The sequence below is a fragment of the Megalobrama amblycephala genome, linkage group LG13, assembly GCF_018812025.1.
Source record: "Megalobrama amblycephala isolate DHTTF-2021 linkage group LG13, ASM1881202v1, whole genome shotgun sequence".
In the NCBI taxonomy this organism is placed as follows: domain Eukaryota; kingdom Metazoa; phylum Chordata; class Actinopteri; order Cypriniformes; family Xenocyprididae; genus Megalobrama; species Megalobrama amblycephala.
Window position 1 is genome coordinate 11,296,825 of NC_063056.1, and position 12,436 is coordinate 11,309,260.

The following is a 12,436-nucleotide window of genomic DNA, read 5'->3' on the forward strand; positions in this document are numbered from 1 at the left end:
TAATAATTGTATAATTAAGTGATTAATTAAGTGATGATTGAGCATTTGATTGAGCACCTGCTACACCTGAAAAAGCAGAATCACTGAAGGGAAGAGGAACATCAAGAACAGAAAAGAGAAACACAACAACTACAACAGACTTCTCAAGAGCTCAGCAGAGGATGATTAAACAACCCCAAAAACAACATTACCAGCTTCAGTTATTACTAACCAGTTAGATTTTATTTGTCATATGTCTACAGAAATTCTTATTGAGAATTAACAGATGTTTAGATGTTGATGTTTAATTTAATGTTTCATTTGAAATCACCATTATGGAGATCAGTAGCAGCAGTATCTCTACTAATAGCAGAGCTGTAAGGTTAATTACCTTGATACTGAGAAATGTCGTAGTTTTGCAGATTCAAAACTATTTTATTTTCTGTACTGTAGCCTATGTGTATGTGTTTGAATGGGAGAGAGAATGGAATAAAGTGAGTGTGCTTTTCATAGATAATAAACCGTAATTTTATGGAGAAAACAATTTTTTTTTAAAAGTATCCTGTTGTTCATTATATTTATTTGCCTGGTGTCTTTGTGGGTTTTGGTTCATTTGCTGTTGTAAGCTGTAAGTACATTTGAAATAACTAAAATCATTTGGCGAAGTTATATGGAACTATAATGCGTCCAAGACCTGCCTTAGCTGTGGAAGTACCTTAGCTGTACCTTAGCTGTGCATTTACTGGAAAATAATAGCACACCTCGTCAACCAACAAGAATCAAGCTTTCAACAGTATAATATACTTTTTACACATGCACTTGAAGACCTTAAAGTGTTTGAACCCAAATAATCACACAATTTTAGTTTGAAACTGACCCTTTGTTAAGCTTGGTTACCACTGTTTCTGTTACACATACTTTATTTCATAGTACACACTTCTCAAGATGTATTTAAAAATTTGTAATCAAGATAAAAAATAAAAAAATATGTATATGTGCATCCCCTGGGTACCTTGTGCTATTATCAGCAAAGTTCCTTAGCAACACTTTACTGTATTTTCTAGTATTTTCTGTAAATCTAGTTCACAATGAGTGGGGAAGAACTGACTGGAAAATCAGAATATCTGATTATAAGACATGTAGTACATTGTTACTAATGATAGTCACCTGTTTAGAGAGCTGCTCCTCACACAGTTTGTACAGAGTGAAGAATTTCCTGGCAAGCTCAATATTGTCAATGAAGCCACAGCTTGCCAGTTTCACTCTGATAATGATCTGTCTGTCAGGAACCATCATCGCCACTGAGCGGAAGTTAATTTTCAGATTCTCTGGAAGTTCCTGTCTTCCTGCGTATCCAGGATTCTGTACAATAAAAAAAGAGAGAAAATAACAACCTACTGTATATTAGGGGTTATACCAACTAGTCAACTAGTCGACTTTAATGCTCTGCCATGACTCTTTAAGCTTGACATAGACTAGTCGCTGGTCCTTTAGAGCGTGCAACAGCATAAGGAATCTTTGAAGTCCACATTTACGCTCCATTTCCAAAATGACAAATAAATGCATACTCTGCAAGCACTCCACAAGACGTGTGATTATACCATCTGGATGCTCGAAATTGAACGGGAGATTGCACGTTTTAAACAGCTTATTTAAACAGCTCGGAAATGTACTGTCAACACCGTTCTGTTATTTCTCAATAAAATAGCTTAGAAACTGAAAAGTTCTAGCATATATTTTTTAGTAACTAAAACCCACAGCTTCACTATTAGTAGAGAGATGCTGCCAGGTAGAATTGATTCACACATGCAATCGGTCTCTCGCTAATGCATTCATATAAATGTAATCCTTACTGTGTTACTTTGTCTGTATCTGATTTAGAACGAGCAGGAATCTGTGGAAAAATACCGACCCAAAGACAAAAGAACTGATAAAAATGAGCTGTTATGTAGGAGCAATAGCCATATGGGCAGAACTGTGTCATATGTCATAGCTGTGCCATAGCAAGGCAACGTGTTCGAGTCTCAGCTGTCAGCTCAAGGTTCAGGCTTATTTGTTCATCAATGACGTCATCAGCGACTAGTCGACATTGACTTGACTTTCATCACACTTTAAAAAATCTGAAGTCATTCGACCCCTACTGTATATTATTTGTGTTATGGTTAGGCTGAAACTGTAACCTTTCATTTCATTGGGTCTTGTCTCATGTAAGTCAGATTTCCACATCTGACTTAAGTCTTTCAGATTTATTTATAAATAATTGTATTCACAATATGTTCCATGTGTTTCATATATCATGAAAAATAATTAAACTTTATTAAAGGTGCCCTAGAACCTTTTTTAAAAGATGTAATATAAGTCTAAGGTGCCCCCTGAATGTGTCTGTGAAGTTTCAGCTCAAAATACCCCATAGATTTTTTTTTTATTCATTTTTTTAACTGCCTATTTTGGGGCATAATTAGAAATGAGCCGATTCAGGGTGTGTGGCCCTTTAATTCTCGTGCTCCACGCCCCAAGAGCTCGTGCTTGCCTTAAACAACATAAAAAAAGTTCAAACAGCTAATATAACCCTCAAAATGGATCTTTACAAAGTGTTCGTCATACAGCATGTCTAATCGCGTAAGTACAGTGTTTATTTTGATGTTTACATTGATTCTGAATGAGTTTGAGGCTATGCTCCGTGGCTAACGGCTAATGCTACACTGTTGGAGATATTTATAAAGAATGAAGTTGTGTTTATGCATTATACAGACTGCAAGTGTTTAAAAATGAAAATAGCGACGGCTCTTGTCTCCGTGAATACAGTAAGAAACGATGGTAACTAACCACATTTAACAGTACATTAGCAACATGCTAACGAAACATTTAGAAAGACAATTTACAAATATCACTAAAAATATCATGTTATTATGAATCGTGTCAGTTATTATTGCTCCATCTGCCATTTTTTGCTATTGTCCTTGCTTGCTTACCTAGTCTGTTGATTCAGCTCTGCACATCCAGACGTTAATACTGGCTGCCCTTGTGTAATGCCTAGATCATGGGCTGGCATATGCAAATATTGGGGGCGTACACCCCGACTGTTACGTAACAGTCGGTGTTATGTTGAGATTCGCCTGTTCTTCGGAGGTCTTTTAAACAAATGAGATTTATATAAGAAGGAGGAAACAATGGAGTTTGAGACTCACTGTATGTCTTTTCCATGTACTGAACTCTTGTTATTTAACTATGCCGAGGTAAATTCAATTTTTGAATCTAGGGCACCTTTAAGAGTAAATGGTGTCACATTGTACTGTATCTAATCTGCCCTTTTTTAATGGTAAAATGCATGGTAACACATGGCTTAAGTGGTTTATTGCTTTTATAAAGTTATATGTTAAGAAAAACACAGACAAATAAAACATTGCAACTTGGCACATTAATATAGAATACAGCAGTCCCACTTTATAATAGGCGGCGTTAACTACTAAGTACTTACATTTAAATTAATCATTTGATACAATGCACCTATTGTGTACATACAAGTTTTTACATTGAACTTGTATTTTAAAAATACCTGCATGCAATTACATCTGTAATTAGTTTCAGTAATTACATTTATAATTACACTGTTGACCCATCCCTTACACCTTAACCCACTCTTAAACCAACCCATACCACCAAACCTGTCCCTAACTTTACCCGTATCCACCTCAATAGCAGCAAAAGTGTTTTGTAATACAATATGAACACAATAAGTACATTATACTTATTGTTTGATGTAAGTACATGGTAGTTAAGGCCACCTAATATAAAGTGGGACCAATACAGCTATATAGATGTGATGTCACAGGTGTGTGTATTAGCTTCAGTGTTACTGTAAAAGAATGTGCAAACTACTGTAGTACATTTCATGTCTACCTTTTATGAGTTCCTAGCTCCTAAGTGTTAAAGAAACTGTAAAATCTCTGTGAGATGTGTGATATTTCAAAGAAGGTATAAATGCACCAGCTCACCATCGTGAGGAAGATGCCAAACTCAGGGTTCATCTCTACGTTATCTCCATCAGTAAAGATGAAGTTCTTGCGCCGTTCTTTCTTGCAGGTAAGCACAATGGCAATTTGTTGAGCCGCCACTGAGAGCACCGGCAGGTCGATACGGTTAAACTCATCAAAACATCCCCATGAGCCAGACTGAGCAAGACCTAAAGATGGAAAAAAATAAATAAAAAATAAATAAAATCATCCCCAAGTATGCAAAAGCAAAACATGAACACTATGATTAAATTACAAAATCAAAGCAATGGATTTCTCATGTTTAATTTCACACATCATATCATTCAAATATTGCTTGTGTAAAAGTAATGAATTAGGGACGATTGCTTACAGAGTTCACACACTGTAACGCATATATTCTGTTTTGGTTTTGTTTTCACTCTGTTCCTGTTGGCCTGAGTTCCTAGTTTGTTTCCCTGGCTGTTAATTAGTTTCCATGCGCCTGTTTCTGTTCTCCCTGATTATGTTCCCTATGTATTTAAGCCTTAAATTCTTTCTGTTCAGTGTTGTCTATGTTATGTGGCTGTGTTTACAATTAGCTCCTGCGATCTCCTGAGTGTTCTGTTGTTGGTTTAATAAGATAATTTTTGTTTCTCTACTCCTTCTTCAAGTGCATCATTACAGCCACCGTGACAGAATATCAGACCCAGAAAAAGATTTTTGGTTTTGGCTTTTTTTCTTTCTTTTTTGCTCCCTCCTCAGAAATGAACCTACCTGCCATCCAACTGCTCTGCCTCAAGCAGAAGGACCATTCGCTGGAGGACCACACTAGAGATTATTTGTATTTGGCATGCCTCACTCACTATCTGGACAGCTCACTTTGCATTTTTTGCACCACCAGCCTTAGCGAGCAGTCCAAGGCACGCCTCTGAGGGAACGGTCCTTGAGATGATTTCGCCACTTTTGTGGAGTGGGTGCTGGTAAATAATGGATTGGCTTTCACCATCTGCCCAGCGGAGGACATCACCAGCCCTACTCCGGACACAGAGCTGAGCCAGCCATCACCCCCCTGCACGGATATAATGCCAGAGCCCACCACAGACAGAAAGCCCGAGCCTGCCGCGATACACAGGCCAGCGCCAAAGAAAAGGACTGAGCCAACCATCGCCCCCAAACCCGAGCCCCACTTTGAGTATGACCAGGTGTGTGAGTCGGTAACATCATGTGCCGCCGTGAGAGTACTAGTGGAGTTTGAGGGAATGAAGGAAGACCATGCCTACACTCCCACTACTGGGGGTGGGCTGCTGATAACCTGTGCAGTTTATTATTAAATGGAAGAAGGTGTGTTACTAGTTCTCCTGTCTCCACTGGTCCCATCCAGCATGAAGTTTCCTGTGCCCCCACTGGTTCCACATAGCTCAAAGTCTCCTGTGCCCCGGCTGGTTCCACCCAGCTCAAAGTCTCTTGTGCCCCTGCTGGTTCCGCCCAGCTTGAAGTTTTCTGTGCCCATGCTGGTTCCACCCAGCTCAAAGTCTCTTGTGTATACGGACTTCCCGCCCAGCCTCACCACTCCAGCATCCTCTTCCAAAATTAGCCAGTTACTCACCCCACCCCTGCTAGTTCCTTTCAGCCCCTTGATTCCTCCTCTGACACCAATCGATTGTGTGGATTTGCTCTGGGTCTTCTGGTCTCCAGTTCCGCCCAGTCAAGAGGATGCCCTGGCTCTGCCTCCAGCTGTCAATCCCATCACTCCACCTTGGTCTGTCAACCTGTCAGCTCCTCCTTGGCTCCCCCCTCCCTTGGATACACCTGCTTCCACAGGGCTTCCTTTTCCTTTTGGCTCCGCCTTTGTCAGACGTCACCCTGTCTGCGCCATGGACATACAGGCCTTCAGCTACGATTTGTCCCTCCACCCTTTTGTCTCAATCGGCTTCTGCCTTCCCTCTGGCTCCATCTTGGTCCTCAGTCCCACCGGCTCTGCCTCAGTCCTTTGACACAATGACTCCAACTCGGACACTCGTCACTGCAGCTTCACCTCGGCCTTCCAGGGCCATCGGTGTTGTCCGGTCTCCCTGGCTATTCATCTGCATCAGATGTCAATTGCCCCACTGGAGTCTTCAGACAAGTCTTCACAATGGCTCTTCCATCCCTCGACTCTGCTGTGGGCCATCATCCTGGTTGCGCTCTGGGTTCCTGCCTAGCTACTCCTGCTCCTGGGTCCTCCCACCATCAGCACCACCCTGGTTTCTCCTGCCACCATCTCCTCTTGTTTCCTGCCCTTCTCCAGCCCCTCATCCTCCTTCAGAGTGTACTTAGTGTATACTGTAATGTGTATATTCTGTTATGTTATGTTGTGTTTTAGTTTCATTTTCACTCGGTTCCTTTGCTCTGTTCCTGTTTGCCTGAGTTCCTAGTTAGTTTCCCTGGCTGTTAATTAGCATCATTACAGCCATCGTGACATGTATTGTCATTATAATTATATAACATGGATATGCTTTCATTTAACTTGCAAGAATAAAGCAACATTTGTTTTTATAATGTGCATTGAGCACATATGAATGGCACCTTTGAATATTCTGCCCAAGCCTCTGAAGTCCATCTGGTCAGAGCAGTTAAATACTACCACATATTTGCCCAGGCAGCGGCCCATGTCCTTAGTGGTTTCTGTCTTTCCTGTTCCCGCTGGCCCGGCTGGGGCTCCACCCATGCTCATTCCCAGAGCTTGAGCTAAAGTAATGTAGCATCTGGGAAATATATTGAAAATTACTTTAAAATCATGCAGTTATTAAAAAAATCATGCAGATTTTAGGAAAGAAAAAGTAACATATGCACTGCAAAGAAATATATTTAAATTGAAAAAAAAAAAGAAAAGAATAGTATTACAACATGTTTTAGTAATGATAATCTAAAGTTGTTCGCCATTGTTAATAATTTCAATTATGAAAAACATCCAAACACATTACAGTAATAATTTTGGGGAATATATCCTTAATTATCATGAAAGCAAAAAAAAAAAAAAATAAATAAATAAATAAATAAATAATAATAATAAAAAATAAAAACACAATGGTCCTAATCTTCATTTTCCTTATGCATAATATAATTTCTTATGTTCATCCTTTTGTTGGGCTTTTGTATTATTTTGTTGTGGCCAGAATTTATAATTGTTCAATTTATGAAAAATCACTTCTGCTTTGTAATTATACATAAATAGCCCCACAGTAAGAAAATAGAGGCAAAAAAGCTTGTAATTTCTAGCAGCACCTGTCAGTGAGAGGAGTGATGACCAGTCTGTCGGTGCAGCCTAGAAACTCATTCTGATACACGAAAGCCACATCAGTGATGTTGATCATCATCTTATCCGAGTCCTCATTGAAGTAAAAGCGACATTGCTTCAGCCATTCAAAGTCTGTAGGGCTTTTGATGTGCAAACGACACTGTGTGACAAGAACAGAAATTCCACTGAGATTAGTTTTTGCTGGGTGTATTTTTTTTTTTTTTTTGGAGTTGTCTCAAAGGGATGTACATGAATGCTTAAAACTGTCTGTGGGCTGTGACATACTCAGTAATTTGGCATTCAGTCATGAGATATGAAAACATCCATCCTTGCCAGTTGGCTTATCCAAATTATAAGAAAGCTGATTAAAGTTTAAAACATTAAGAAACAAACCATATTAAACCCAAATGTGACTGCAAGGGTAATTTGGGTGCCTGTCATTAGCTTAATGAATAACTTTAAAAAAATAGGTTTGTTTACCAAAGGATAATAAAGTTCTAAAATCCTAAAATACAGAACTCAAATGAGCAACTACCAACAATGTTGAGACTGAGAGTTTATTAGAATAATAATGAGGCAGGATCTTAAATTTTTAAGTTTTTACTGAGCAACTATATAGCATATATTATATAAACTGGATGAACAAATTCTGGCACTCACCAAATCATCAAAGATGTCCCTCTGGTGTACGTGAATGGTGATTAGTGTTTCATACTTAGGTCCGTTCAACGGCTCCAAGGTCCTTTGTGGTCATGTCAATTAAATTGTTGAGGAGCTCAAGAAAAAACTGGTTGGTTTTAGCCATGATCTTACGGTCATATCTGGCATTGCTCAAAGCATCCTCAGAATCCTTTGTCCAGATCATCTGGATTCCTAATAAACCAACCTAAACCACAGAAACCAGTAGTATGGTTTATATACTATATTTTTTGATTTGCTACAAATTGCATCAATGTCATTATTTTGAATACCTGAGCAGGAAAGGAGTCCAAAAATTCGATCAACTCAAAACCAGAGTCTTGAATGGCAAGTGCAGCCTGACGGATGACAAGGTGCAAAGACCTCTGGGATTCTTTCAGTAGCGCATTAAGCCAGACCTCCACATTGCCCTCCGCTACGACAGGCCTGTCCAGCTCAAGTGTCTCACCCTCTCGTGATGATATTGCCAGAATCTTATCATACATCTAAAAGCAAATCCAGTGTTGGTTATTTTTGAAAAGCAGATATTTTCAAGTAAATGTTTAAAAAATAATGATCTTGATATATCAAATTATGTCTCATATAGCATGAAAAAGGAGAACATAGAGCTCATAGAGAACATAGAGTTTATGCTATGTATAAACTCTGTACAATTTGTTGCACATTATATTTTTTGTACATTCTGTTCTTGATATTTATTAGTCTTGTATAATTTATTCATAAGTTCATTATTTTCATTTGGTTTTTCATATCTTTTCGTATAATTTTCTTGTTTGTACTCTTAATATTTGTATTGTCTCTGGAGCGGACCTGTTTTACATTTCACTGCTGGTCATATGTTCCATATAACCATGTATGTGACGAATAAAAGTCTTGAGTCTTGAGTCATACTCGAGGTGGAAACAAACATCTCAAATTTATTCAGGGGCCCAAATTAAGCAAAAATATGGTGCAGCTCCTGATATTTATGTTGCCCTAAAGAAATTCTAATAGCTTGTAATATTACTTAAAAGCCTGATAGATTATATTTGATACTCACATTTTAACGTGATGTTTCTCAAAAATTATAAATGGATAATCAAGTAAGCCTAAGTTACTTCAGTACAGTGTTTATCTTGAAATATTACAATATAACAATATAAAAGTTGTTCTTTTTTACTTTATAAAAATGTATATTGATTTCACAGCAAAAAGAGACATGTACCATGACATGAAAAGGGATGTTGTTAGGATGATATTAAAAGGCCTTTTATTGGCTAAAAAGTACAAACTATCAATCAGACAACAGTAGACATGTAGTAGTGTGCAATATTGTGTGCATCAGCAAAGTTTTGATCATGTTGTTAATTTACATGCCTAAGAAATGTGCATATCAAATATGAAAGTAGGCTTTATAGGTTAAAGTAGTGATCACCTTTTCATGGAAGCGGACACATTTGATGTTGTCAAAGATGTTGAGCAGGTGAGCCTGGATGGTGTGCGAGTCAGATGCTTGGCCCAAAATCTCCAGCAGTGCAGGATCTGATACAAAGAAGAAACGTGGAAACAGCAAACGCTTTTTCTCCAGATACCTGTAAAGCAGAAGACAAGCTTAAAATTAGCTGCACTATAAAGAGCAGTCAAAACTTGGCAAACTTGTTTATCACAGATTTTTTCCCCCAACTCAACCTAGTTGTGTCACCTGTGACAACAGAACTGCAAAGTTCCCAGGTGCATCTTGCTAAAGAAACTAACTATAAAACTGCTGAATCCTGATATAAGGACTTGACTGATAAACAGATGTGTGATGTACCCTGTGAGAGATTTTTGACACATCTCTAGCTGTTCCAGCAGGTGAGGCAGCAACTGACCCATAGTCTCATCTCCCACACACGACTGGACTACATTGGGCATCTCATGAGCTCGAGTCATGATTTTCACCCAGGATTTATCAATGTTGGAGAAGCGCTTCGCCTCCTAAAAGAGAAGGTTTCACTTAAATTTGTTAACATTTCACAGTAAATATTTAACTCCAGGAAAACATTTGTGGTATCTGTAATTTCACAAAACAAAACATCTGCTGTATCTGTGGTAACAAAGCAAAACAAAAGACAGGTTATAAAATGGAGATTCTAAAAAATAAAAATCATATGATCTTAAAGCAAAAATTATGTATTTAATTGTAAGTACATTTATAAAGTACAATTTTAAGTATATACTTATAAGACATTTCTTACATTTTTCTGTTTTGGCGAGAAATATGATGGACATATCATTGTAAGATTTATCTAAAAAATGTCTTGTAACATTTTTATAAACGTGTAATATATAATAATATTAATAAATGTCCAACACAACCAAGGCAAATGTTTCATTAAGCAGAAAACTAAACAATATTATTCATAAAAATAAACATATTTACTGTATATTGGGTAGTTAGTAAATATGTCCCAATACATTGAGCTATAATGCTCATAAAATCAAAATGTGTCATGAGCATGCCGTGTTCACCCACTCTTTTCCCCAATGTTTCTTCATTTTAAACAAAATGGCCAAAAACTGTGTGTCAGTGTATGGGGGTAAGACTGAATTACTGATATTATTACTTTTGGCAGCTGTTTGGCTATGTCTCCACCAACAAAAACAGCCTCAAGGTAAATCCAGAGGTTTTGTACAGTCATCCAGTTCTCAATGATATCTGTTGTGTTGGAGAGGTTCTGAACCCACTTCTGGATCTGGGCTTTGAACGGTGTGTTGTATCTACAGAGATATAAGACACAAGGTCGGGTGCATTAGAGCAGTGAATCTCAACCTTTTTTGAGTAATGGACCCCCATCATATTTAGAACCGTCCTCAAGGACCCCAGAATAATATTGGCTCATTGGTATCATTAATGTCTTTGTGATGACCAAATGCAATCAAGTATAATTTACTACTATGAACCTGATTCATTCCATTTGATTTGCCTATTCTTTATTAAGTGTACTTCATTAAGTTACAACATGTACATTTAAATGTAAGATTAAATCATTCATTTTCACAGGAATAAGTAAATAACACAATACAAGAAGTTACAATGTAACTGCATGGATAGTAGAATTTTGGAAAGAAATTAATTGTTGATCTAACGGCTCACCTGTTGCTCATAAGGGAACCAAGCACCATCAGGCTGTCCTCCATGTTAGTAATGATCTCAGATGTACTGTCTCCTCTCAAAAGAAGCTCGCCTCTGGTTTTAAAGTGAGCAAAGGTAAAAGTCTTGTTGTCCCATTCCGAAATTACTTGCTTGAGTTTCTGCTCGATGTCACGCTCCTTCACAGCACTAATACAGATATCCTGCTCAAATGGATTGTAACAGTTATGATTCGAATTCTTTACTAATTCTTCTCTAAAAATGGAGAACTTTATGGCCAAAACTACAATCTAATCTATCTATATCTATTGAATTAAAAACTAATTCTGACCTCGATTTCTTCTTTGTACTTCAGCAGTGGGGCTTCCATGATGTTACGGAGCTTGAAGTTATCAGTTTCGACCTCAAAGGTGTGACCTGTAACCTCGGTAATCCTCTTCCAGTGGCGTGTCATCATTGCTTTGTTAGTCATTAGATCCAGCAGGGGGCAGCACTCACTAAATTCGTCAATAGTTTTTTTCAAATCCAGAAATGCCTGCCACTCTTTCAGGGCCCGTGGCAGCTTACGACACCTACAAAAAAAGAAAAGAAAAAAAAAAAAAACAATATAAAATGTATGTGATTTAAAGTTCACTGTGTCTGATTTCACATTTAAAGATTTACTATTAAAAGATTTATTATTAAAATATAATTTATTATTAGCTTTGTAAAATGTTGTCCGTATATGTTGACTGCATATAAAGTAAATCTTGCTGACTGCATAGAACTTTTTCTGTAAACTATAAAGATGTTCATACCTACTCTATTGAACTCAAGTATCCTTTAAATTGTATCAGACAGAAAACTCTCCCTCCATTCATCCTATTATTCTGAAATGATTATTGCATTACACTGGTACTTGCTCCAGCTGACTTTAATTTAAGTCCTTGACAGGCATGGAGAATGAATCTATTCTCTGAGAAGCTTCTGCGATTACCCAGAACAGCCCCGCACAATTGAAATCCCCTGGTGCCTTCATGCTTTTCAATGTAACTTATTACATGACTGCCAGAGAGAGGGTCTTCAGAAATTTAGTTTGACTTCTGTAACCTTCTCACCTCGTCTGAAAGTCAAGAAGTTCATTGTTGATCCTGTCAATGTGGATGTCGGCCCATGAGATGTCATAGTAGCCATTCACTGTATCAATGACACTGTTGTAGAGTCCATAGAGCTTTTGGAGAAGAGTCAACTGCTTCCTGATCTCAAGCAGCTGAGGATGCTGGGTAACAGGTAGGCCAAAGAGTTCCTCCCCACCTGTGTATGTGATGTACTTGCGGAACAGGTTGTCAAAGCGATTCTGTGAAATGCCAGATCATTTTAAAATAAATCATCAAACCAATGATTAATGTATATGTT

The 12,436-nt window shown here is 37.9% G+C and overlaps 1 protein-coding gene across 1 annotated transcript in view; it reads right to left on the reverse strand.

The window, feature by feature from the left end:
• Window positions 1-12,436, reverse strand: part of dnah5 (dynein, axonemal, heavy chain 5) — a 159,621-nt gene that overhangs the window by 97,098 nt on the left and 50,087 nt on the right. Inside the window, 13 exon segments of the mRNA XM_048152165.1 lie at window positions 1,147-1,341; window positions 3,975-4,162; window positions 6,519-6,697; window positions 7,218-7,390; window positions 7,891-7,947; window positions 7,949-8,116; window positions 8,202-8,414; window positions 9,344-9,500; window positions 9,722-9,885; window positions 10,515-10,668; window positions 11,045-11,244; window positions 11,373-11,613; window positions 12,139-12,377. Of these exon segments, the coding sequence (XP_048008122.1) occupies window positions 1,147-1,341; window positions 3,975-4,162; window positions 6,519-6,697; window positions 7,218-7,390; window positions 7,891-7,947; window positions 7,949-8,116; window positions 8,202-8,414; window positions 9,344-9,500; window positions 9,722-9,885; window positions 10,515-10,668; window positions 11,045-11,244; window positions 11,373-11,613; window positions 12,139-12,377 (2,328 nt within the window).